This window comes from Apus apus, chromosome 12 (assembly GCF_020740795.1).
Source record: "Apus apus isolate bApuApu2 chromosome 12, bApuApu2.pri.cur, whole genome shotgun sequence".
NCBI classification, from domain to species: domain Eukaryota; kingdom Metazoa; phylum Chordata; class Aves; order Apodiformes; family Apodidae; genus Apus; species Apus apus.
In genome coordinates, this window is record NC_067293.1 from 20,655,881 (window position 1) to 20,682,198 (window position 26,318).

Below are 26,318 nucleotides of genomic sequence, written 5' to 3' on the forward strand. Positions count from 1 at the left end.
GACGAGGAGGGGGCTGCCCCGCGCTGCTCCGCCCTCCCGAGGGGTGTTCATCACCGAGCCCGGGCGCGGCCACCCTCCCCACGCCGCGTCCTGCCGGTCACCGAGACGCCATCGACACTCACCGGAGTTTCGAAAGGGCGGTACGGATCTGGGAGAGCCGACAGCGCGGGGCGCCGCTGCCCGGGGGTTCCGGTAGCGCGTAAGGTAACCGGCCGTTCTCGTCATCCCCTCATCCCGTCATCCCATCTCGGGGCTTATAAAGCGGTAGCACAACAGCTCTCGGCTCTTGTTAGTCTCTGTTGTCATGGGGACGCGAACTGGTTTATCGTAGCTCCTTCGCGCCGCTCCCCGCCGCTGCGGCCGCCGCTCCCGCCGCTGCGGCCGCCGCTCCCGCCGCTGCGGCCGCCGCTCCCGCCGCTGCGGCCGCCGCTCCCGCCGCTGCGGCCGCCGCTCCCGCCGCTGCGGCCGCCGCTCCCGCCGCTGCGGCCGCCGCTCCCGCCGCTGCGGCCGCCGCTCCCGCCGCTGCGGGGCAGCCCTGAGCCGCGCGGGGCAGCGCCGGCCCGGCCCGCCAGGGGGCAGCGCCGAGCGCCGGCGCGCGGGGGCGCGCGGGGGAACCTGCGCGTGTGGCTTGTGCGCGAGCCGGAGCCCCGCCCCGCGCGCGGGGCCGTGTCCGCAGCGTGAGCGCCCAGCGCGGGGAACGGAAGTGACGGAGGGTCCTTCTGAGCAGGGGACAACTAATGCAGCCCCACGTTAGTTGTTTGAGAACTGAGGAAACAAAAACAGAGAGGAAAGGCATCCTTAGCATGCTGAAGCTACTTGTATCTCTGCACAAAATGCAGGCACCAGCTAAACTCGGTGCTAATTAATTAAAACCTCTACTGAGCTTCCAGAAGCCTTGCACAGGTTGTACAGCAGCTCCAAAGCATGAGGATCCCCTGTCCCTGGGGCATCCACATGCCACACTGGGATCTGGATAGTTAGAGCACTGGGATTTGGGTGTTTCCAATGCTGGCACAGCAGCCTGTTGTCTTCTCCTCTGGACATAAGGGTCCCCTATGGCTCTTCTTGGATGTAGTGCAAAGGAGCTGTAACATCCAGCTGCAGACCTCAGTGGAGAAGTCTGATGTGAGGAGAAGTCATTCAAGTCCCAGGTGCATTGGTGAGGCCCCATCTGGAGTATTGTGTCCAGTTCTGGGCCCCTCAGTTCAAGAAGGACAGGGAACTGCTGGAAAGAGTCCAGCGCAGAGCTACAAAGATGATTAAGGGAGTGGAACATCTCCCTGATGAGGAAAGGCTGAGGGAGCTGGGTGTCTTCAGTTTGGAGAAAAGGAGACTGAGGGGTGACCTCATCAATGTTTACAAATACATAAAGGGTGAGTGTCAAGAAGATGGAGTTAAGCTTTTTTCAGTGATGACCAGTGATAGGACAAGGAGTAATGGATACAAATTGGAGCATAGGAGGTTTAAGGTGAATATCAGAAAAAATTTTTTTACTGTGAGAGTGACAGAGCACTGGAACAGGCTGCCCAGGGAGGTTGTGGAGTCTCCTTCTCTGGAGACATTCAAAACCCGCCTGGACGCCTTCCTGTGTGATGTACTCTAGGTGATCCTGCTCTAGCGGGGAGGGTTGGACTAGATGATCTTTCGAGGTCCCTTCCAACCCCTATGATTCTATGATTCTATGACAGATATGGGAAGAGAAGGGTCCGTGGTGGTGATAAACAGGAATGTGGCCGTGTGCCTATAGGGCTGCACTGGGCAGAGTGTGACCACCTGGACAACAGGAGTTGTCACCCGTCTTCACTCAGCACTGGTGTGGCTGCATCTGGAATAATGTGTCCTCATGTGAGGCTTCCCATTCTGGAGGAATGGCAAGGAACTGAGAGGGTCCAGAGGATGTCTGGTCAGGATGAGCTTAGAGGCCATGTGTGGAGAAGCTGTAGAGACCAGGGCTTACTGAATTAGAAGATGAGGGGACTGTAGTATCTTCTAGCCCATGATGGCTTGAAAGTTGCACCCGGGAAAGATCTTGAGAAAGCAAAAAAAGCAAAATCTGCAGTTTGGGAGGTCCTGGCTGAACACGAGGAAGGAAGGAAGAAAGAATGGTCACTTCCAAAGGTAGTGCTGTGATGTAACAGGTCACCCAGAGGGAACAGAGACTGTTTAATGGAACAGCTGCTGGTGGGCACAGGTAGGAAGATCCTGTGGGTGGAAAGCGAGTTGGGTGCCTACAGCCCAAGGAGAATGAGGCATAGGTGTGGAAAAGTGTAGGACAGTCTGCAGGGGAGATGGCCAAGGGCGCTGGCAAGGCTGAAAGTCTCTGAGAGAACTAAGACCTTGCTCTCCTTGGCTATGGCAGCTAAGGTGTCTCTGCCACCGGGGCCTTTGAGGAGACATTGTCCTCATGCCACTAGAGCCTTGTTGCCTCTTTTTCTGTAATTTTTTCCTGATCTTTCAGTCTTCTGAAGAAGAGAGAGCAACACAATCCAATGGATTGTCCAGGCTCTCTCCTATGGAGGTCTGGCAAGGAAGGAGGTCTGTATGGACAACCTTGCTCCTCACTTCCCCAAGCCTGACAGTTCCCACATCTGCCACCTGGGACTTGAATCACTTCTCACATCAGACTTCTCCAATAATGTCTGCAGCTGGATGTTACAGCTTCTTTGCACTGGCTCCCACTTACTCTCCTGAGAGACCCGGGCTGCACATGGGCACAGGATGGTTTCTCTTCAGTGTCAACAAACAAAAGTTAAACATGACACAATTCAATAAACATGAAAATTCTTTCATCAGCTGCATGCTAAGTCCAAACTGCATCTCACATGGTTCACCTTTCACAAAGTATTTCTGTACAAGACTCAGAGATAAGAAAGGATAAACACAATTAAGATGCTGACTAAAGTGTTAATGAGACTTCTGAAAGATGGAGCAAATGTCTGACTCCCTGAAGCTTGAAGCAGAAACGAGTTGAGAAGCTTCTGAATGACCAAAGAGCAAGTGGAGGAGGGAACCTGGCCCCCATGGGAAGGGCATGCATCCAGATAGTCTCCTGAAAAGGTGTCCTTAGGCATGGCTATGGAATCAGGAGAGGTGGAAACACCTGAATGATGAGGGAATGGCAATAATAGAGTAGTGATCATACAAGTACAGGGGAAGATCAATATTATTTCTCCTGCCATTAGGACACTGCCTGGAAATTCCTGTTCTGTCATGGTGAGAAAACATTGCCATCTCTTAAAAGTACTCCAGTGATTCAACTGAGGTGAATGTGCTTGTCTATTTTTTTTAAACTTAGATAACTCCCCAAAAAATCTGTTTGTTCTCCTTTCCAGGAAAGTATCAGTGTTCTGACCATAAGCCAGTGACACTTTGGGGTCTCTAGTGTCCCTGAGATGCTGGCCCAGGGTTGGCATCTATCACAGAGGAGTTACGGGAGACCAGAGAACCTTGCCAGCTGTGGGTGGGGGCTGGGCAGGGATTCCCAGGGCTTCTACATGGGCACCAGGTGTGCCCCTGTAGCTGAAGACGTGTGTCCTACATCCATTCCCACTTCTGGATAACACTTCATTTTTCAAGAAAAAGTAAGTCACAAAATCCCTCTAAAGACTGAAAGAACCCTGAAAAGTGTGTTAACACATTTCTTTGATTTGGATCTTTGTCTTTGGATCTTAGTATTTCATTTTCTCTTACATTAACTGGCATCTGACCAGCCTACAGGCATTTATAACAAGACCAGGGGGTGTCTTGCATGGAGCTTTGTGGTCCCAAAATCTTCCCTGCCCAGGACTCCCCAGTCTTTGCCCAGAGTGAGTCACACTGAGGTCTCAACCTCTCCTCACTGGTTTAGGTATTGGTTTAGATGGTCACTTACAGCACAGAAGGATTCATGCCACATGAACCTTTGCTCTGCTCCAGTTAGGAGTAGGGCTCAACATCCTCATAGGATCCTAAGAGAAGGGAGGTTGAAGGGACTTCAGGAACTCTGCAGGCCAACCTGTCAGAAACAGGATCAGACCAAGTTGTTCAAGGCTTGATTCAGTCCATTAAAAAACCTCCAAGGACAGAGACTGCACAACCTCTCTGGGTGACCTGTTCCAGCACTTAGCTGAGGTCCTGGGGAAAAAAAAAATTCCTTATGTCCTGCCAGAACCTCTCTTCTCTTACCTTCCTCCCATTGTTTTTGTCCTCTTGCCATGCACCATGGGAAGAGACTGACTCTGTATTCTTCATGACAGGCTGGGATGAGTTCCTCCCCAGCCTTCCCTTCTCCAAGCCCAGCTCCCTCAGCCTTTCCTCATAGACAATGTGCTCCAGCTCCTGACTATCCTAAGGGTCCTTTGCTAAACCCACTCCAGCTTGACAATATATTTCCTGAATTAGGATTCTGAAATATGGATGGAGTATTCCAGGGAATCCCTTCCCTTGATCTCCTGGCCATGCTTCTAGTCCCACAGCCCAGGATGCTGGTCGCCTCCCTTGCTGCCAGAACATACATCTCCTCCTGCCCAGTTCCCTGCCCACCAAGACCTTTCCCAAGGGGCTGCTCCCAGCCAGGCAGCCCCAGCCTGTGCCATGGCCAGGGTGATCCCCTGCAGGGGCAGAAAATGGTTCTTTGTCCTTCTGGAATTTCATGTGCTTTCCTCCTCCTTGAAGCCCTTCATTTGGCACAGAGGCCTGAACACTCTTTCAAGAAAGAGGCAGGCACACAAGGCACTGAGTCCCTCAGCTCCACATGTCTTTGCTGTTATTAAATTCCCCTCCCCACTCAGTAGCAGCCCTGCACATCCCTTGCTCAGCCTTTGTTTCTAACACAGCCATTGAAGCTCTTCTCTTTGCTCTTGACTCCTTGCAGCCACAGGTAAGCTTTGCCTTTCCCAAACTCACCCTTCCACAGCAGAGGCCACACACATACATTCCTTCATAGAATCATAGAATGCCAGGTTGGGAGGGACCTCAAAGATCATCTGGTCCAACCTTTTTAGGTACTACTATAGTTGATATGAGGTGGCTCAGCACCCTGTCAAGCTGAGACTTAAAAATGTCCAATGTGGGGGAATCTACCATTTCCCTTGGAAGACCATTCCAATGTTTGACTGTCTTTGTGGGGAAAAATTTACCTCTAGTGTCCAATCATAATCTTCAGGAGCAATTTGTGCCTGTTACCCCTTGTCTTTTCCACGTGACTCCTTGTAAACAAGGAGTCTCCATCCTCTTGGTAGCCACACTGTAAGTACTGGAACGTGGTGATAAGGTCTCCCTGAAGCCTTCTTTTCTCAAGGCTGAACAAACCCAGTTTTCTCAGCCTCTTCTCATATGGCAGGTTCTCCAGTCCTCTGATCATTTTGTGGCCCTTCTCTGGACCCTCTCCAGCCTGTCCCATCCTTCTTGTAGAGCGGGGACCAGAACCGAACCCAATACTCCAGGTGTGGTCCGACAAGCACTGAGCAGAGTGGGATGATGACTTCTGTATCTCTGCTGCTGATGCCTTTGTTGATGCAGCCCAGCATCCTGTTGGTTTCTTTGCCCTGCAGCACACTTTGCACTCATGGTGAACCTGTTGTCCACCAAGACCCCCAGGTCCCTTTCCACAGGGCTGCTCTCCAGCCAGATGGATCCCAGTCTGAACTGTGCTCCTGGGTTATGTGTTCCTAGGTGCAAGACCTTACACTTCTCCCTGTTGCACTTCAAAAGGTTCCTGCTAGCCCACTCTTCCAGCCTGTCTAGGTCATCCTGGAGGGTGGGTCTCCCTTCTGGAATGTCAGCCTCTCCAGTCATCTTGGTGTCATCAGCAAACTTCATCAGGGTGCTCTTGATCCTAACATCCAGATCACTTATGAAGATGTTAAAGAGCATTGGGCCCAATATCGATCCCCGGGGGACCCCCCTTGTGACCGGTTGCCAGTCTGAGGAGGAACCATTTCCTATCACCCTTTGGCTAAGGTCGACCAGCCAGTTCCCCACCCACCACACAGACCACTTGTCAAGGCCATAATGAGTCAGTTTCTCTAGGAGGAGGCTGTGGGGGACCATATCAAAAGCCTTGGAAAAGTCCAGGTAGACCATGTCCACCGCTCAGCCTGCATCAACTGAGTGTGTTACTTTGTTGTAGAATGTGGTCAGGTTTGTCAAGCACGAGTTGCCCCTGGTAAATCCGTGTTGTCTTTTCCCAATCATGTGCTTGACTTGTGAGAGTTCCCAGGAGAATTTGTTCCCTGACTTTTTCCAGGGACCAAAGTGAGGCTGATTCCTTGTCTGTACCTCTGCGTGCTGTCAGCCTGCAGGAGCTCTACATGGCCCCTGTCAGTACCCTGTCCTGTGACAGCCCAGCCCCACTCTCCCACATATGGTTCCACCATGCAGGCATAGCACAGGACAGTGCATTCAGGGTGGAGAAAGGTGTGTCTGATGTGATGCCCTCAGCAGTCCTTGGTGCTCGGTTACCCTTCCTGTTCTGCAGCCTCTCCAAGCTCCTGCAGAGGCCATGTCACTTATGGGACTTCACCATCAGCTCTGCTCTAGGGTCTGCCAGGGTCTGGACCAGGAGAGAGGCCGGGCAGGGCTGGCCCTTCCCCCCAGACAGGCCCTGAGCCCAGCAGAAGAGTGGAGATGCCTACAGAAGAACTCACCCAAAAACCTGGGGGGAGCAGCCAGTGCTGGTCAGAGATGGCCAAAGGGTCGGGGGTGACAAGTGCCCTGGGCCACTGTGCCAGGCCGGTATCGGGGGGCTCCTGGCTGTCAGGTGCTTTCATGACTTCCTCCCCCCGCCGATGTGGAGGGGTTTGTGAATGAGCCCAAGGGTCACACGTGGCATTGCCTCTCACAGAGGAATGGCCACTGCGGGACCGTATTTCAGGGTGGCAGCTAGCATGCACCCCCACCTCACTCAGAAATTGCTTCTAAGACCATTGTTTACTACACAAATTAATTGGTTTATTAAAGGTTAACACAAACTGAGGGATGATGTTTAGGGAAAATATAAATGTAAATGGCTACCAGGGATATGTATATATGCAGTAAGAAAGTGTCCTTTAGGGAGGTAATGCAAAAGGTACTGTGCTTTTAAGGCGAGAGAGGGTTGAGAACCAAAGGGAGGAAGGAGGAGGTTAAACAAAGAAAGTTCACCCAACAGTCTAAGCACCGTTCAGTCGGTGTCTTTATTCATGGTGCTGGATGTACAGGGGATGGCTCCTCCAAAATGTGTGTGCCTTACAGGGTAAGGTAAGAGATATATATACAGCTGATAATTATGTGTAATATTTCTAAGAAACATTTTACATATTCATTAGTTTCCCTGAGAAATCATTTACATAAGTGTCCACCCATGATCACATGCGAAATCATTTACATGAGTGTCCGCCCATTATCACATGCGTGTTAAGTCCATTAGGGTCTCCTGGGGGTCGTTTACTTCATCCTTGAGTCTTCCTCACAGAAACCTTTGGCCCAGCTCTGTCTCTTCTGTTTGTCTCTGCTGGCTCCGCAGTAGAACTGGTTCCAGTCATCCCTACTCGCAGCTGAATGGCTTCTTTCTTCTTCAAGGACCCTTCTATTTCTTCCCTAAAACTACAGATAAGCTCACACAAAAGGCTTTCACAACTCACTAGCAGTAGGCCCAGATGAGAGATTTACACCCCACAAGCAGTTAATTATTATTTAATTATTAAGTCAGAGTTTGGTTAATGCTCTGTTTCACATCCAACCTGCCCTTGAACACCTCTAGAGAAAGGGCATCCACAACCTATTCCAGCACCTTATTACCCTCCTGGTGAAGAATTTCTTCCTGATATCTAACTTAAATCTCCCCTCTTTCAGCTTAAAACCATTATCCCTTGTCCTATCACTGCCCTCTCTGGTGAAAAGCCCCTCCCCAGCTTTCCTGGAGCCCCTTCAGGCCCTGGAAGGTGCTGGAGCCTTCTCTTCTCCAGGCTGAACATCCCCCAACTCCCTCAGCCTGTCTTCATAGCAGAGCTGCTCCAGCCCTGTGATCATCTTTGTGGCCCTTCTCTGGACCCTCTCCAACAGCTCCATGTCTCTTCTGTGGTGAGGGCTCCAGAGCTGGACACAGTGTTCCAGGTGGGGTCTCACCAGAGCAGAGCAGAGGGGCAGAATCCCCTCCCTGGCCCTGCTGGCTGCACTTCTTGTGATGCAGCCCAGGACACAATTGGCCTCTGGGCTCCAGCACTCACTGGCAGTTCATGTCCAGCTTCTCATCTGCTACTACCCCCAAGTCCTTCTCCTCAGGACTGCTCTCCAGCCCTTCTCCCCCCAGCCTGGATTTGTGCCTGGGGTTGTGCTGACCCAGGGACAGTACTGGTATCAGGTCCCTGGGCAGAAGTCACTCAGCAGTGTGCTCTGCAGGATGTACACACTCTTCCACAAATTATCTGACACTGTGACCAAGCTAGTGGGAGTCTTCAAATACAAATACAAATACAAATACAAATACAAATACAAATACAAATACAAATACAAATACAAATACAAATACAAATACGTGCCCTGGTAAGTGTCCTCTACAAAAAAAGTCTTTACTTCAACAAGAGATTTTCACTCTTCAGTTGATCCATTTAAAGGCAAGGACAGTGTATTCAGAGGGCAAATGCCCTTGCTTCTCTTCTAATGGCTTCTAATGAATTCTCACAAAATACTGGAAGAGGATTTGCAAAGGCAAAGCATGGGAGGCTTGAGGCAGGCATGACTTGTGAAAGGCTTTTCAAGGCTGTCTTCATCAGGAATATTGTTTGAGTGTCTCTGCTCTGCAAAAAGTGAACTGAAATAATTCAATTCAAGCCTTCAGCTAATTCAAGCTGGATGATTAGCTTCAGATGAGAGACACCACTTGAGTTTGAGCCGGTTCTGCCCTACTTGTGCTAGCCAGATTAAAAAAACCCCCACATTTCAGTGATCCAAATTCTAGTACTTCCAGTTTTGTTTCCATGTACATGTAAAGCACTGAGCAGCTGTTATGTTACTTATCTTTCATCTCCTTCTGTTTGTCATTGCTGTAGTTATCCTCTTCCTTCTCTTCTTCCTCCCCCTTCCTCCCACTCCTCCTCCACAATTTCATCCCAATCCTCCTTCAGGAGGATTAGTTGTCCTTATTCTCCTTTTCATCCTCTTGTTCCTTTCTTCTTGTTTCTCCTCCTGCTTTTTCTCCCCTGCTGCATCCACCACCTTCTCTTTGTTCTGTTCCCCTTCATCCTGTATATCATCCTCCTCTTCCTTCTCTTTATCTTCCTTCTCCTCATATTCTCATTTCTCTTTGTTCTCCTTTTCCTTTTTCTCCCTTCTTCTCCTCCTCCTGGCCCCCTGCCTCCTACTCCTCTTCCTCCCCCTTTGTCTCTTCTTTCTCATGTTTGTCCTCCTCCTCCTGTTCTGTATCTTCATAGAATCACAGAATCATCAAGGTTGGAAAAGATCTTCAAGATCATCAAGTCCAACCATCCACCATACAACCCCTAACCACTAAATCATCTTCTGAAACACCAGGTCCACTCGTTTTTTGAACCCTTTCAGGGACAGTACCTCCACCACCTCCCTGGTGGTGGCCTGTTCCAATGTCTCACCACTCTTTCTGTGAAGAAACTTTTCCTAATATCCAATTGGAACCTCCCCTGGCACAATTGACCCCATTTCCTCTTTTCCTATTGCTGGTCACTAGAGAGAAGAGGCCAACACCCACCTCACTGCAACCTCCTTTCAGGCAGTTGTAGAGAGCAATGAGGTCTCCCCTTAGCCTTCTCCAGGCTGAACAACACCAGCTTCTTCAGCCTCTCCTCATAAGACCCTTCATCCTAGTTGCCCTTCTCTGCACCCTCTCCAGCTCCTTGACGTCCTTCCTATCCTGTGGTGCCCAAACCTACCCCAAGTGCTCAAGGTGCAGCCTCACCAAGGCCAAGTAGAGGGGCAGGATCACCTCCCTGGTTCTGCTGGTCACACTATTCCTGATGCAGGGCAGGGTGGTGTTGGTCTTCTTGGCCACCTGGGCACATACTGCTGACTCATGTTCAGCTGATGTCAACCAGTACTCCCAGGTCCCTCTCTGCTGGGCAGCTCTCCAGCCACTCCTCCCCAAACCTCGATCATTGCCTGGGGTTGTTGTGGCCCAAGCGCAGGACCCAACATTTGGCCTTATTGAAACTCAAACAATTGGCCTTGGCCGTATCGATCCAGCTTGTCCAGATCCCTCTGCAGAGCCTCCTTGCCCCCAAGGAGATCAACACTTCACCCAAGTTAGTGTCATCTGCAAACTTACTGAAGGTGCACTCTGTACGCTGATCCAAATCATCAATGTTAAACAGGAGCAGCCCTGGCGACACCACTTGTGACTGGCCCCGGGCTGGATTTAACTCCATTGAACACTCAGTGATTCCCCATTTAGAAACAAGACTCAATTTGACCTTTTCTTGTGTCAGCATGAGAAAAACAACAGGCTGACAGTGGGGGTTTGTGGTTTGGAGAGAGCAGGAAAATAAGCTCATTCCACTGAGCATCTGGTGGGTACCTGCCTATTATTAAAGCGTCATTATTTAAGTGGAGGTTATTTAAGAGCTCTTGGAGTGAGTGCCACAGAGATGATCTGAGGGCTGGAGCAGCTCTGCTCTGCAGAGAAGCTGTGAGAGTTGGGGTTGTTCAGCCTGGAGAAGAGAAGGCTCCAGGGAGACCTTCCAGTACCTGAAGGGGCTACAGGAAAGCTGGAGAGGAACTTTTGACAAGGGCATGGAGTGGTAGGATGAGGGGGAATGGTTTCAAGCTAGAAGAGGGGAAATGTAGATTAGACATCAGGAGGAAATTCTTCACTAAAGGGTTGTAAGACTTTGGCCTAGGTTGCCTAAGGAAGCTGTGGAGTCCCCATCCCTGGAAGTGTTCAAGAACAGGTTGGATGGGGCTTAGAACAACCTGGTGCAGTGGGAGGTGTCCCTGCCCATGGCACGGGGGTTGGAACTAGATGATTTTCAAGGTCCTTTCCAAATCAAACCAATTTGTAATTGGCCAGAGGGGTGACAGAAGCGACACTGGGCAGTGAGAAGCCTGGGGGTTTGACAGGACACTGAGCAGTGATAGGCCAGGGGAACAGTAGGGACACCAGGATCCCCCAGGGCAGTGACAGGCTGAGAGAACAGCAGGGGAACCTGGAATCCTGGGGCAGAGACAGGCTGCCTATGAGGTTGGTGTTCTGGAACCCCCTAGAACCTCTGGGACACCTGAGGAATGGTCACCCAAGGTGCTTTGTGTATTGGTTACTTGGTGCTGTGTGGGAGCTGGGGTGTGGGCATCTCTCTTCAACCATGTCCCATGTCTACTACAAGTTCTTCTCCAGGCTGAACTATGCTACAGTCACCTTCATCAGCCTCTATATCTCCCTGCATAACCTCAAGAGCCGGATCATGGGCCATGAGAAGCTGAAGGTGACCAGCTGTGCTGTGCTATTCTGGCAGCTACCGTTGGGGCAGGGATTTGGATGTTGGGCAGCCGCCATTGGGACAGTGATTTGGATGTTGAGCTGGGTATAGAAGGGCTGATGTGTGATGTATGGTGCTTACAGAAGTTTTGGTTACCTGCAAGTTACCTTCTAGATGAAATGATAAGGAAATGTGGGAGGGTGTTGTGTAGTAACCAGCTGGAGAAAGCTGAATGTGATAGAGATAGATGGCTAATGTGACGGAAAAAAGGGGGCTTTGGTAACTTAATTTTGTCTTCAACTTGTTTTACTCCCCTGCATGGGAGAAATGATTCTGTGGCTGTTGCAGAAGCAGCTCACTAGCACCGTTTTGGATCAAGTGTGTATCTGTGAGTTAGGATCTATGCAGACCCTTTACAGCCATCTTGCACATGAGTGTTCTCTGTATCTAGATTAGACTTTGGAATTTCTTGTTAATATCTCTTCTTTTCTACACCAGAGGTGCTGTCATTCAGGCAGTACTGAGCATCATTTCACCATACATTGCTAAGCATGTGTTTTTTTCCTGGTACTGCATGTTAACCACATCAGGGCACTACTGAAGTTTTATGGCAGAACATTAGTGGTGAATATATGTTAGAAATGTTCTTAGACAATACATAATTTTTTTAAAAATCTAATTAATGATACTTGATTCTCAGAAATTATTATGGTTTTTTATTGCTAAGTATATATTTCAGTTTGGTAGTCTGCTATCTTGCTAAGTTTGAATGTGATTAAAGACTTTGGGATGTGACTTTTCAGAAATAAAAAGACTTGTAAAATGATTTATTTCCTTAAACATTATTTTTTCTTTTTTTGTTTTTTCTCTTCCAATACCCCACCCTGTGGTTCTGTGACACTCTTACAACAGTCTTTGCTTTAAAATGTGTACTAGTGGTTTTTTTCCTCTTCATGTTTCATGTATTACAAGTTAAACAGAATAAATATATAAGTAATAGAATATCAAACGATTAATATTAATTATATTTATAAATATTTATTAATATTTATTAAGTTTATAAATTGATATTAATTAATACTAATAACAATAATTATATAAATATAATGAGCATATAAATACTGCAGTAACTGTCACTTCAGCCCCAGCCTTGAAAGTAGTTGTGCCTAAATCTCACTGCTTATCTACAGATACTTAATCTATTTTCAGGGGAATGTCTGTGTGTGAAGACAGAGCACAATATTAGGGGTCTGAGGGAGGCCACTGTGTTGCATGACACACATAGAGTCACAGGTAGAGATACATTTCAGAAGTCTTGAATTTTTCTAGTAGTAATAAATAAAATTGTCAAGAGTTTTTGAAAAATGTTTTGATTTGCTTTAAGGGCTTTGCTGCAGAAGGGTCTCTGAATTCTGCCTGCAGTTGCTAATATACTTTCAGCTGCACAGATGCTGGCAGCTGAATGGCCGACTGGCTGACGTCACTTTGTAATAGTTCAGTCTGTGTAAACCAGCCTGAAAACCAGGGTGTTGGGTGGCAATAGGCTGCGATGGAGCCCAGTTATTATCACCAGAAGAAAACTGTTTTGAAATAGGCCAGACACATGGATTCTGTGAGGTGAGGAACAGAAAGCAAAGTTTTAGAAGAAATTGTTTACTCCGTGTGTGGTGAGACACTGGCCCAGGTTGCCCAGAGAAGCTGTAGAGGCCCCATCTCTGGAAGTGTTCAAGGCCAGGTTGGATGGAGCTTGGAGCAACCTGGTCTAATGGGAAGTGTCCCTACTCATGGTATCAATGGTTGCATGTTTGATTCATGATGAGTAGCAACAGATGAAAATATCTGAGGACTTCCTCTTGCCCTGTTGTGTTCTAAGTATAATTTGTGACAAAGTAGAAATGTGATTTTGGGGTTTCTCTTAGTTGCATTGAATGTACCAAGAGCTTAGATATATCCAGTTTATGTATACAAATAACTGCCCATTAGCTAGACTATCAGAACATGATGTTTTGATGTTCAGGTTGTCTACTGTGTTTTCAGTGTTTTAGTTCGGGTGCAAGTGCTTTATTTGAAGTTCTGATCACCTTTATTTGTTCTTCTAGAAGCCAAAAGGTGCCAGTGAGGGGAACATTAAAAGCAGAATGTAAATACACAGTTTCACTCTTTCTAGTACATCCTGCACTGATTCTAAACATTGTAGCCTTATATTAATTTCCCAAACATTAACTTAATTAATTGTGCAGTAAAACACTGTATATGTTGTAAACACGTGTTTGGTTCAGCATGGTAAGAGTGAGGAATGCCATAGTTTGCACAGTTCTAGTATGAATATTGGTATTTCTGCCCATTCATGCACTGTATTTCATATTAAACATGCTAGAATATTTTCTGAATGACTTTGTGTGGCACAGCTAATGTGTGATTGTTTCTAGATCATGTAGGTTCAAGGTTTGCACAATTGAACCTGGTGCCTTATTCTCTCTGTCTACAGCTAGGAATGTGGCTGTTTGTACAGGTTAGTGTGTGCTTTTTGTTTCTTGCAGCAAAAGTTGTTTGAAGTGTGTTTTTTGGTATTTTCATATTGCAACCTCTAGCTTTTTTTTTTTTTTTTTTAAATGCTCTTTTTGCCTAATGGTTTTTGAAAATGTTATCAAAACCCACTGAGAAAGTATCATTGTTAAACTTGGTACTATTTCTTACTTTTGACTGGGGATTCAAACAAACATGCAAGCCAACATTCCAAACAGTTTGAGAACAGTTCTGTGCAGCTAAATGCTTCCTTTTTGTGTCCATAGATACTTGGGTATTTCTTCCTAAACTGGGTAGTTGGAATGATATTGTTTGGGCCCCTGAAAATGTCTAAAGCCCAGTGTACAAATTTTGGCACAAGGTCAAAGCATTTGTGGGTAAAAGCCTTTCATTTTTCTTCACTTCTGCCTGCAGCCCATGTTTGGATCTGGGTGACTTCAGGGTTGGATGCTGCTTCAGTTTCCCAAAGGTTCAGCATATCTCTAGAGCACCACCATCTGGAATTGACATTTGGAAAAGAGGCAGCATTTTTCTTCAGGTTTGGAGACACTCCTGCTAAAATAGAAATAAGGAGCACAAGGAAATGTCTGACTGGTAGTGGTCTGGATCTTGATTTGCAACCTGGGGTGGAATGCTGTGTGTAACTGCACATTTCAAAATAGTCCTTCTAGTGAAAAAAATCACTATGTGGTGGTTTTTATTTTTCATTCTGATTTTTTAAGTATAACTGCTTTTCTTCACCGGAATGGGGTGAGGCATTACACTAACCCCGGGTCCTTGGGTCTGACCACTTGAGAAGCTGTTAGGAGAATGTAATATGGGAATTAGTGAACGCTGGCTCTGTGATCTGTGACAAATAAAGACTTTGCTTCTCCTGGAGATGTGTGCACTCAGCTTGAAGTTGAAAACTTCTTCTAGGTAGGTCTGAAAACACTGAGTGTGAATCTGATACCCATGATTCTATCACCCACTTAGTTTAATTCCTTTTAGGACACAAATGCCTCTCTCCTTGTGAGTTTGAGTTAGTGCAGCTGACCCAGTGACCCTAGTGGTTCATGCAAGGCATTTATGCAAACCGTGTTCTTAGTACTTGATTTAATCCAGATGGGTTTTTATTTCTTGAAAATGTGTTCTTATATTTTTGTCTACAAATGTGTATTAACACAAATTGCATGTTAACATCCCAAATTAATTTTTTGTGAACAGATTGATGACTCTTCTGCCCCTCTTTCTCTGGCCCAGTTAATTGAGGTATATATAGATTCTTGTCAAATACTGTAAAAAAAAAAGTTTCATATTGTTAAATCTTATACTATGATCTATACTGGATAACTGTTGGGATGTGAACAAGACTTTAATTCTTAATAATTTGAAGTATTTATTTTATCTTTAAAATATGTGTATGTTTTGATGCTATCCTGTAAAGGGTAGTTCCCAGTTTGGGAAGATAGCAGGGGGTTGCCTTACCAGCCTCAGTGGAATGTTGCAGTGTTATTCATCTCCAAGACACAAAGAAGCTCTTCAGAAGCTGTTCACCATTTTTCATGTTTTGTTAATTTTGCATTGGAAACAGACAGTTTTTCCAGAGTACTGTAACTGGCTGTAAGATATGGACACTTCAGTGGGGTCTGCAACAGCCAAATTGGAAGCCTTTCTGTCACATGGACAATAGCACAGCTGGTTTTGAATTTCTGGTCATGATGGGTATAGACCCAGTCTCTGGATGCTGCGCAGCATCACAAATTGCAGGGTATATACAGTGGACAACGCCATGTAATTGGTTTGCACGCAGATTGTGTGAACTGTGTAGCTGTACATGTGTGTTGAGAGGAATAGACCCATTATGATGTCATCCATTATGACATCACCAATGGTGACATCACCCATTATGACACCACCAACTATGACATCACCCACTATGACATCATCCATTATGACATCACGATCTATGATGTCACCTGTTATGACATCATCCATTATGACATCACCAAGTACGATGTCTTTTATTATGATGTCACTATTGCGATGTCACCCATTGTCATGTCTTTCACAATGATGTCACCCAGTATGATGTAACCACTTAGGACATCCCCCATTATGTCCTCCATTATGACGTCACACATGACGATATCACCCATTATGATGACACCCATTATTATGTCATACATTCAGATGTCACCCGCTACGTCTTCCATTCTGAGGTTACCCATCGTGATGTCTTCAATTATGACATCACCCATTATGACGTCAGCCATTCGGATGCCACCCACTATGATTTCACCCATTGTGATGTCACTCATTATGACATCTTCCATTAGTGTGTGTTCCATTAGGATGCCTTTCTTTGTGATGCTCCCATTATGATGTCACATTAATGATGTCATAGATTAGGATGTCACCCGTAATGGCATCACCCGTTATGGTGTCATCTATTATGATGTCATCTGTTATGACATCACCAACTCTGACATCACCCATTATGACGTCACCCATTATGACGTCACCCATTATGACATCACCAATTATGACATCACCCATTATCATGTCATCCATTATGACATCACCCATTATGACGCCACCCAATATGACGTTGCCCATTATGACGTCACCCATTATGAGGTCACCCATTATGATGGCACACAATATGACATTGTCCATTATGACATCACCAATTTTGATGCCACCCAGTGGGATGTCAAATACTTTGGTGTCATCCATTATGGCATCACCAACTATGACATCACCCATTATGACCTCATCAATTATGACATCACCAACTATGACGTCACCATTTATAATGTAATCCATTATGATGTCACACATTGTGACATCGCCAAGTATGACATCATCCATTACTGACATCACCAACTATGATGTCACCCATTATGATGTCTTCCATTATGACATCACCAAGTATGATGTCTTTTATTATTATGTCACCTGTTATGATGTCACCCATTGTCACATCTTTCATTATGATGTCACCCAGCATGGTGTAACCACTTAGGACATCCTCCATTATGTCCTCCAGTATGATGTCACACATGACAATATCGCCCATTATGATGTCAACCATTATGATGACACCCATTATTATGTCATACATTCGGATGTCACCCGCTACAACATCTTCCATTCTGAGGTTATGCATAAGAAATACACTACCTTTTATTGTGATGTGAATTAGTTCAATGGGAACTCCATGTACCTAGCAATCACTGATCCTGTGAAGCCAGTTTCAGCTAAGTTTCTGAACCCTGGAATGAAACTGTGAACAAGTCTTCATACAAAGCTTGGTCATGTTCTCTGTGTCTATGTCTTACTCTGATTTTATGCACCTGCCTGGAAGAATAGCAGCCCTGTGCATTTTAACAACCAGGCACAGGAAACAGATCAGGCCAGCAATGCAGACATTGTAGATGATCATGTAGTGATCATGGGGATCCAGTGATCATGGGCTTTGCTGCTAAATTATAATTTTACCTGATTCTCCGTATTCTGGGATATGAAAGAGTGAAGATAAGCATGGCGGAGCTAAAGACAAGTGCTTTCCTCTTCCTACTGCCAGCTTCTCAGTCCTGTCCTTCTCATCCTGCTCTTCACTCAGCCTAGACTACATATAAGTAGAGAGAGTTAATTTACTTACTTGTGCAGTAGCTAGCAAGTAATTTTTTGGTAGAGTTGTTACAGAATAAATACTTGTGTTATACTACTAACCAGTAATTCCTTCTGCCTCCCTAAGGCAAAATTTAGAAAGTAAAAAGATGGTGGGTGCACACAGTGCCTTCTCCCATTTCTTAGTTTTCACAGACATTCTGTAGGGATAAAATCACGTAACTTGTTTTTGCTTGGAGTTTAGTTTTTTGCATTCTTCTAGTCTCTCACATTAAGATCTGCCAAAAATTGAGAAAGAATTGCAAATCTGAAGACAATATAATTAGCATCCTTTCAAAATCATCACACTTTTCCAAAATACTAGCCCATCCCAAGAACCATGTGTACTTTCCATTGACTGACCAAAGGCCTGTTTGCTTTCTTTGCAAAGATGCTGTGGTTTGATTTCTTTTTCTTTTCCCTGAGGCTGGAGTGATAAAAGAAATCAAGTCCAGATGAGCCACATTTGGATTAGAGAAATCTCTATATATATGGGGAAGATTTCCCATGCCTCTGGTCTCCTCCAGGTGAGGACACCAGTCATGTACACAACCCTGGCAAATACTGTTGAACTGACAATTCTGTAATACCTACCAAATCCCTCACAAAGTTAAAACATTGGGCTTTGAACTTGCTCAGCATCTCTTGCAGCACATTCTTGATCAGCACAGAAAGCAGCTGCATTTAAAAGAAGTCTGTGTCTTGTTGGTAGCAGCACCTTGGGATGTATAGGTCTAGGTCCTCTGAAAGCTGGTGGGCAAGAAAGGAAAAAAACAATGAATGAGAACTTTGAAATGAAATGAAGAGACATGGGAAGACGAGCAATTTTTTCTGACATCTTTAATGCTGCTGGGAAGCTGTCCTCTTTTATTACAGCACAGAGCTATATGTTACAAATACAGGAAAATACTGCTTGGCAGAACACATAGTTCTTTTTATTCATAGATAATTTTTTTACACATTATGCTTGGTGAAACTGTATCCAATTAAAAGGCTTGGGAGTTGGTCCTTTGCCTACTTATCCTAACTTTAGCTTAATTCCAGTTTCTGAGGTGTGCCATGGTACATGGGAGATGAAATCAGGCCTTCTGGGTATTAAATGCAGGTTAGTTTGTGCTGTAAATATTTGTTCTTTACCTAGAAATTCCTAATAGCATAGGGTTTTTCATTATAATAAAATTGCAACCCGGTGGTCCTCTGGCAGTTCCTATTGATATTCTGATGCATTTCCCTTTTTTTTGCTGATGCCCGATCCTTTTTTTTATTCAATATCAAAAAAGAGTCACTTCTCAAATTATTTCTGTTGCTCCTGCATTCAGAGGCCCTGGAGGCTGCATGGACCAAAATGCCATTGTGTGAGGTGTTACATAAAATAAGTTACAGTCCTGGTCCCAAGGTGTTTACAGTCTAAGTTGACAAGGCAGACAAAGCAGGGAGAGAGCCACTGGGCAGCATTTTTGAGTGTCCAATGTTCACACTGACTTAGGAGGCTAAAGCTCATTGAAAGGCAGCAGACTTGGGACTCTTAGTTGCTTTTTATTCTTACAGTTCATTGTATGTATGCCCTACCCAATTCACGTAAAACATCAGAGTATCAGCTGCCACAGGTCCAAGCCATAAAATCCATAAAACACAGTGAAGGATTTTAAAACTACTTTAAATGTTACCGTAGCAGCCACTGTGCCTTTTAATTGCCACATTGTCCCTTGAGTATTTTGTTAGTCTTCTGACATCTCATTTATCACAATCACAGTTCAAAACACTTCAGTCAGAAAAGCATTTACTGTACTGTATTTTTTCCACCATAAATGCATTTATTTGGGGCTGTTGCATTTTCTATTTAGTTTTACTTCAGCAACCAGTTTTATCAGGGATTTAAGCTCCTTTAGCACTATATGTTATCAAGGATCCTTTTTGTCTTGCTTCTTTTTCAGGTTTTCCTGTACTCATTTTAAAATGAGAGAGTAGCAGCTTTTTCTGGGAGAGGTTTGGCATGGATGGAAGTCCACGTTGTTCCTTTGAACTTTCATTTTGCATTCATGGAACGCAGATGCAAATTTGACTACCTAAAGAAGACCATAACCCAAAATAACTCTATACTAAAAATAAGAAAAGTGAACTTGAAGGTCTTGTACCCAGATGGTAGACACTTTTTAAAGCTGCTCTTCTTCAAGGAAGTTCCCTCCAGACTTGCACCCATTTTGGAGACCTAACACTAGCAATTGCTGAGCTCCAGCACCGTGATGTCTTTATTGTACTGAGGTGTCCAAATGAAAGCATATTAAAATTATGTTTTGTTCATACCTTTCATACCTTTAAAGCTGAATGCCATTAAATGTAAAGTAATATTAAACAAATAGATAAGCCACAGTTTTAGGCAGGTTTTTGACTGGCTTCCTGCCACTACTTTGCCCTCAGCTAGAGAGGCTGCTCACTAAAAGGCAGCACAAGCAGATCAGGGACAGATCTACAGACACATATCTCATTTCTCATGCTGAAGATCCAGGGAAGCACACTGTGCTATCAGTACTGTGGAATTACTAAACTGTGATTTATCTTCTGTGAAATGACTGTACACATTTAAAAAGCATGTAAAAGGGGCCAAGCAGCAGTAATGCAAGATTTTAACTAGCAGCAATCAACTGGTACATTTGGAGGAGGAAATAAACTGGAGGCTGGTGACATCCGGTTTTTTACTTAATACAGAATATCCATTAAGTGTAAAAGGCTGGAATAAAGCCCAGATTGCAGACAAGGGAGAACAATGTTTAGGAATAGTCAAGTGGTTGGGAAGATGAGGAAGATATTTTTCCTCATCTAATTGCTTTGACTCTCTTCTAGACAAACAAAAATGGATGGCAGAGTTACCTAATATAAAAAATATTTTTAAAAACCCAAAATAATGAATTTTACCGCATCCACAGCTGTTGCAGAATGGCTTGAGCAGCAGGGCCATGGGCCCCTGCTATCTCCTCGAGGGGCCTTGAGAGTGTAGCACAAACAGCAGCTGTACAAGCAATCTCTTTTTTTAGCCTAACACAAGTATAAACAATCTCTGTTAGCTTAAACTAACTCAAGGACAAGGTAGAGAAGTAGAATGATAGAAAACAAGGAAGAACCCTGGAACTCAGATGTGTGTTATTATCCAGTAAAATCACTGCAAGTAGTTGCCGTCCAGTGAAATCACTACAAGTAGTTACTATCCAATGAATTCACTATGCGTGGTTACTATCCAATGCATTCACTATGCGTGGTTACTATCCAATGAATTCACTACATGTAGGTTTGGAAAAGGGTATAAAAGTAACACTGTGTATTCAGTAAATCGAAGCTTGCTTTATCAATCACATTGATTCTGGACTGCTTGCTTCCCTCGCCGCTGGCACACAGTCAGAAAAGGGTAATCAATTCTGTTTGTTAAAAGTATAAACTCCTTCCTTCTCTGTGAAAGCAGTGTGTGTCTGTTGGATTGTCCTTTCAGACAATCAGAAAATCTTTCTCTTATGCATTTTTTGCTGATCCAGGTTTTAACATTGCATGTTATGGAGGAGAAGACATGGCATAAAAATGCCCCACAGGATGACTTCCTACAGAAATGCTGCATTATATAACTTTACTAGTGTAGAATGCGATCATAGTCAGACAAACATTAACTATAACATGGCTACCTATATGAGAATAAAAGTAAGGACAGTTGTCTGGTAGTTTGAGTTGGAAATTAATTATTTAAGAGCCATGGACTGTATAAATTATTTTGCCTCTAAACTGCTTAATGACTTTCAAATTATGTATTAGCTCTATCCCAGTTTACTTTCTCAGACAAGGTGACATTAATTGCTTTGTAAATGGTTTTGCATAATTCAAATAGTTGTACAATTATTTGAGCTAACGTGCAGAAAGCTAACACTTGGTGAAATCCTGCTGCACAATAAATCACTGCCTCCACAAGACATATAGTACTTTTCACGAGAAAAAATTAGTGACACAGCACACACATGCTCAAAACCCTAATAACACTAAAATGCAGAAGGATCATGCAGGACTCAGTGAGCCAAGAAGACTCTTTCTACCCTACATTTTCCATCCTGTATATCCTGTAATTGAAGGGAGTTCCCTGGGAGTGCAGCTCGCTGTATATACTGATGAGAATTTCAGCCTCAGTTGTATAATAATAAACATAATAACCAACAAAGAAACATAAAATACCAGAATGGCTTGGGTTGGAATGGATCTTTGAAGTGTTTGGTATTTTAAAGACATTTCACAGATCCTATTCCTTTTGATTATTCTCTTTGAGCCTCCTGCCCCAAATTGTTTTATTTTTCACCTCAATAAATGCTGTGTTCATAAATAATAATTGGGAGTCAGCTGCTGTTATTAGAAGCATTAGTGAGCATTGGGCAAGTGTCTCACCCGAAAAGTCAGTGCTGAAGATCTGTGAGAGGCTCCTCTGTGAGAGGCGAGTGCTGCGTGCGGACCTCTCAGCAGATCCTGATAAGTTAAAATCACTTCAAAAAGGAAATATAATAGGTCGCAGATCGCAACATATTAATTTTTGGTGTCAGAAGTGGGATCTGGGGAGTATCTTGTCGTGCTCACTGTGTTTCTAATTTGAGAACAAAACCAAGTAACAATGGAAACAAAATTCAGCAGTGATGCAGTTGATGGTGCTGTTTGCACCACAGAAAAGGAGGCTCAAAAACAGTTAAGTGTTTCTGTACAAGAACTTGAGCAGTGCCCTTGTGTTCCCTTTTCAGAAACACTTGAGTGCCCATGGTTACCTTCACTTACCCCAGTTATTTTCTATTGTATTAAAGAAATATAAGGAAGAGAAATTAGCCGAATTAGCAGAGGATTTGCAATACCTGGAGGGGGGAATCAAACTTCCATAGTCTACCAAGAAAGAAATTAAAAAGTAGCGTACAGATTGCCTTAATGAAAGAGCATTCTTTACCCTCGCTGTAGTAATTTGGAAAGAAAATGAGGAACTTCGCAACAAATTTGCCACTCTAAAATAGGATAATTTGGCCGAATTTAGTGATTTTGTTTAATATCAGGAAGGCTTGGACTCTAGTGAGTCTGACTTTGAAAACTTCTCTGATGTTAAGAGGTGCGTCCCTTATAGAAAATGCCGTCCTTAAAGCGAGAAGCTAAGCTCTGACAATACAACAGAGGAGGAAAAACCGGTATCTTCCTTAAAAAAGACTGCAATGAAGAAGGTACGCCTTGCAGTGAAAACTGGCAAATGCAGGTCCACCATAAGGGCAAACCTAAAAAACAAGCACCACCCTTATCTCCTCCCACCAGGGCAGCACCTCCTCCCACAACTCCTCCAACACCTCCCCAGGAGGCGGTGGCCTCCAGATTTCAGGCCACACCCACTTACAAGGCTACACCCACTAGACCGGAGGGACAAGTACCAGCCAGTTTACCAACACAAAGAACACGACACCCCTCTGCTCTTGTGCATAGTAAGGCAGAGGGAGGTTTGGAATCACTTACATGTGAAATAACAAGACTGATCAATAAAATAATGGACAAATTACAAAAGAAATTTAATTACCTGGCTACTCTTTCTGCTATAATACTGATAGTTCAGAAGAGGAAGGGGAAAGGCACAAAATAAAGCATAAACGTCTTTGCCCAGTCATGCACACAGATATTTAATACCATGGTGAGGGTGAAGTCAGACAGAAAAATGTGGTATATAAGGAAACAATGTACACCCCAATAGAGATAGCACAATTAAAGGCAATATAACCACCTCCCTTCTGAAACATATGGAGTATGTCACTCGAGTATTTGCTCCAGGGGGAGACAACATCATGCTGACTGAGGAAGAAGCCTCAGGATACTGGGGATCAGAAATACTGTTAACAACAGGAGATCCTAGATACCCAGCGACAATTACACAGAGGGTTGCCTACAACGTGGGCTTTATAGACCCCCTTTCATGGGGTGAACCCGTGTACTGAAAGATGACTTGTACAGACTGTTGGACAATATTCACAAAGCAGCTGCTATTCAATTGGTATATAATCATGAGCTGGTCCCTCATGAAAAAAGTCCTCTTAATATCAGAATTAATCCAGACTGTATGAATATTCTGATTCGTGGGCTACCTGAGTCATTTAAAGGCATAGCCATTGACATTAAAGAAAGAATTCGAACCTCATCTGGGGCAAAGTGTTACACACGGGCAGATCTAGCCCGGGCACTTACTGACTATTCAAGAACATATGGTATGCCATATGAGTATTGTGAAGAGACAAATGTTGTTTACTAACTTGTGTAAAAGTTTTTCACAAAAATCCAAGTTAAAGAATATTTTTAGGGTTCTGTCCATAATAAGTAAGCCAATGTTAAACCTCAGTGTTAATAAGTCTGTTGATATTAAGGGGAAAGCCAACAATATCAAGCTGCCAATGAACTCGCTCCAAAGAGCCACGCGGTGAAGTGTGCCAGGTGGGCCCCTACTCTCCCCGAAAACAGATAGGAATGCCTCTTTGGAGAAAAAGTGAAGTGATCAAGACTAAATCTCCCCTTCCCAGTACTGCCAAGGACACTCTCAAGGACATGCTCCTCTCTCCCTCGCCTTGCACCATTTAGGGGCCAGTACTAAACTTGCTGAAAGGCGGTAAGTGAGGCTTCCATTCCGGGTGTTTTCATAGAGGTGAGAATCTGCCTCAGTTTTCTCAGCTACCTGGTTCATGAAAATCCATGCTGAAGAAACAAGCAAAAAAAACAAGGGAAAAAAAGTCTGAGAAGCTACTTTATAATTTATTAGATTAACATGAGGCAAGGTACCATCAGCATGAAGACTCTGATTCTCACGCATGTTAATGAGAAGAACCACAGGCCTGTCCAAGAGAGGCCTCCAGGTGCACGCCTTCCCCCCCCCCCCCCCCCCAACATCCCCAGTTCCCCACAGAAGCCTGGCGACATCACAACAAGGACACTGTGATGTCACAATGAAGCTCCATGGCAACGTGAGGATGGGGCCACCAGCCATGTCTATATAAAGGCCCAGGCTGGAGCCCAGCTGTGCTGTCCGCAGCAGCTGCCTCTGGAGACAGAGGTGCTAGCGCAGGATCGCAGCTGTGCCAGAGCTCTGGGAAGGAGCCATGGAGCATTGTGCAGGAAGACGAGCTGGTGTCCCCAAGGGTGACCCAGGCAGTGGAGCAGGACAGAGGAGAGAGGTGAGCAGGGAGGGAGAGGGCTCAGCCGGGGAGCCTGAGACATGGCGGGGGCTGCTGTGGGACCTGCCCTGTCGGGCAGGAGGCTGAGGAGCTGGCGCCTCGAGTGTCTCTCTCTTCCTTGGCCAGGCACAGAAGGCAGCAGCAGGACAAGGAGCTGCTGGGCTGATGGACCCAAGGGAGCTGCTGAAGCTGCCCCTTGGGGTCAAGGTCCCTGTACCGCCCGGCTCCAGGGCTGTGTTCCACAGGGCAAAGCTGCGGGAAAAGGTAAAGGAAGCAGCAAGGGGTGGAAAAGCTCTTTCTGTGACGGAGTTTCCTCAGAGGAGTCCTTGTGACCAGCTGCTCTCCAGCGAGAGCTGCAGCCCTTTAGTGGGGCAGGGCTGGGCAGTGGAGGGGAGCTCCTGGCTCCCTGCTGCGCTGCTCTCTGCTGCTCTGCTCCCTGCTGCTCTCACTGCCCCTTCACACTCTGGAATGTCTCTCTTCCAGCTTCACCAGCCCACCGGCTGTTTCGATCTGGGAGATCCCTACAGCCGGCGGTTGGGCACGGAGCACAACAGCCTGCATGACCCCTATCTGCAGGGGGACCACAGCCGCAAAGACAACCTGCAGAGGCTGAAGAGAGAGGGATTTGTCACCCGCGATGGTAAAGTAGGTTTGGAGGCTGTGGGGCTGATATAAAGGACTCCTCATGAACAGGATTCCCTGAGTACAGAGAGAGGGAGTGTGTATGGAGGAACAGCTCCTCCACACACACTTGCTCCCTCTCCCCATCCCTCCCTTCCACCCTGCTTCTCTCCCTCCCTGCCTCCTGCCGGGTCAGGGCTGTGTCAGGAAGGCAGCCTGCATGGCTGGCTTGGCAGGGCTGGGGTGATTCTCCCCTTGTCTCCCCACAGGTGGTCTGCAGTGGAAGCAGTTCAATGAGTACAGGCAGTACCTAACCACGCAGAAGCAGGAGGCGGAGAATATGCCCCTGATAGTCATAGGATACTCGTTAGGAGATTCAATAGAAATATAGCATAATAAAAAATTACGTAAGTAATTAATTTGCTGTACTAAGATAGCTGAACGGGTTACTTTTAAAACAATGTGCTTTGTGAAACTCTCAGTCAATTAGGCCAAGCATCCTGCAGGTTGCAATAACATCAAGTCTTCTAAAAACCTGTGGCGCCTACAGACAACACTTGTGTTGATTCTGACCCACCTGGGCAATCTACCAGTGGGAGACTGGAGACAGGACCAGGACAGGAGAAAGACCACAAAGGACTAGAATCAACAAAGACCCCCAGGAGACTCTCAAGCATGCATAATTACAAAGATAGCTAATTCCAGGAAATAAAATGACTATGTACAAGAGTTCTGGGAACTCATTGACATGGAACTGAATATGCGTGTTTTTGGTGTATATTAGTTGGGGTGTTTCACTAACTGGTCAGGGCTCTAATGGTGGAGAATCCCCAGTGCTGGCCAGCGCTGCAGCAAAGAACGCCTGCTCAATAACAGCTTGTTTGTTGTTATTGGGTCTTCATCTGGGAATCCTTAG

General features: G+C 45.4%; 1 protein-coding gene and 1 long non-coding RNA gene across 2 annotated transcripts; both read left to right on the plus strand.

Annotated features, from left to right (window-relative positions):
• Nucleotides 1-165: 165 nt before the first annotated feature.
• LOC127389664 (uncharacterized) lies at nt 166-21,058 on the plus strand. The gene is made up of 4 exons (XR_007890692.1): nt 166-204; nt 14,343-14,466; nt 15,135-15,179; nt 19,517-21,058. It is a non-coding gene; the product is annotated as an uncharacterized LOC127389664 (long non-coding RNA).
• A 3,535-nt stretch (nt 21,059-24,593) lies between these two features.
• FSIP2 (fibrous sheath interacting protein 2) lies at nt 24,594-25,524 on the plus strand. Its single transcript, XM_051630336.1, has 3 exons — nt 24,594-24,781; nt 24,908-25,045; nt 25,265-25,524. The coding sequence occupies exons 1-3, from the start codon at nt 24,707-24,709 to the stop codon at nt 25,454-25,456; spliced, it is 405 nt and encodes a 134-aa protein (XP_051486296.1). The 5' UTR covers nt 24,594-24,706; the 3' UTR covers nt 25,457-25,524.
• The last annotated feature ends 794 nt before the right edge of the window (nt 25,525-26,318 follow it).

Coding starts and splice junctions, on each gene's coding strand:
- FSIP2 (XM_051630336.1), top strand. CDS start 24,707: ATGGAGCATTGTGCAGGAAGACGAGCTGGTGTCCCCAAGGGTGACCCA. Junction 24,782..24,907: donor GAGCAGGACAGAGGAGAGAG/GTGAGCAGGGAG, acceptor TTCCTTGGCCAG/GCACAGAAGGCAGCAGCAGG. Junction 25,046..25,264: donor GGGCAAAGCTGCGGGAAAAG/GTAAAGGAAGCA, acceptor TCTCTCTTCCAG/CTTCACCAGCCCACCGGCTG.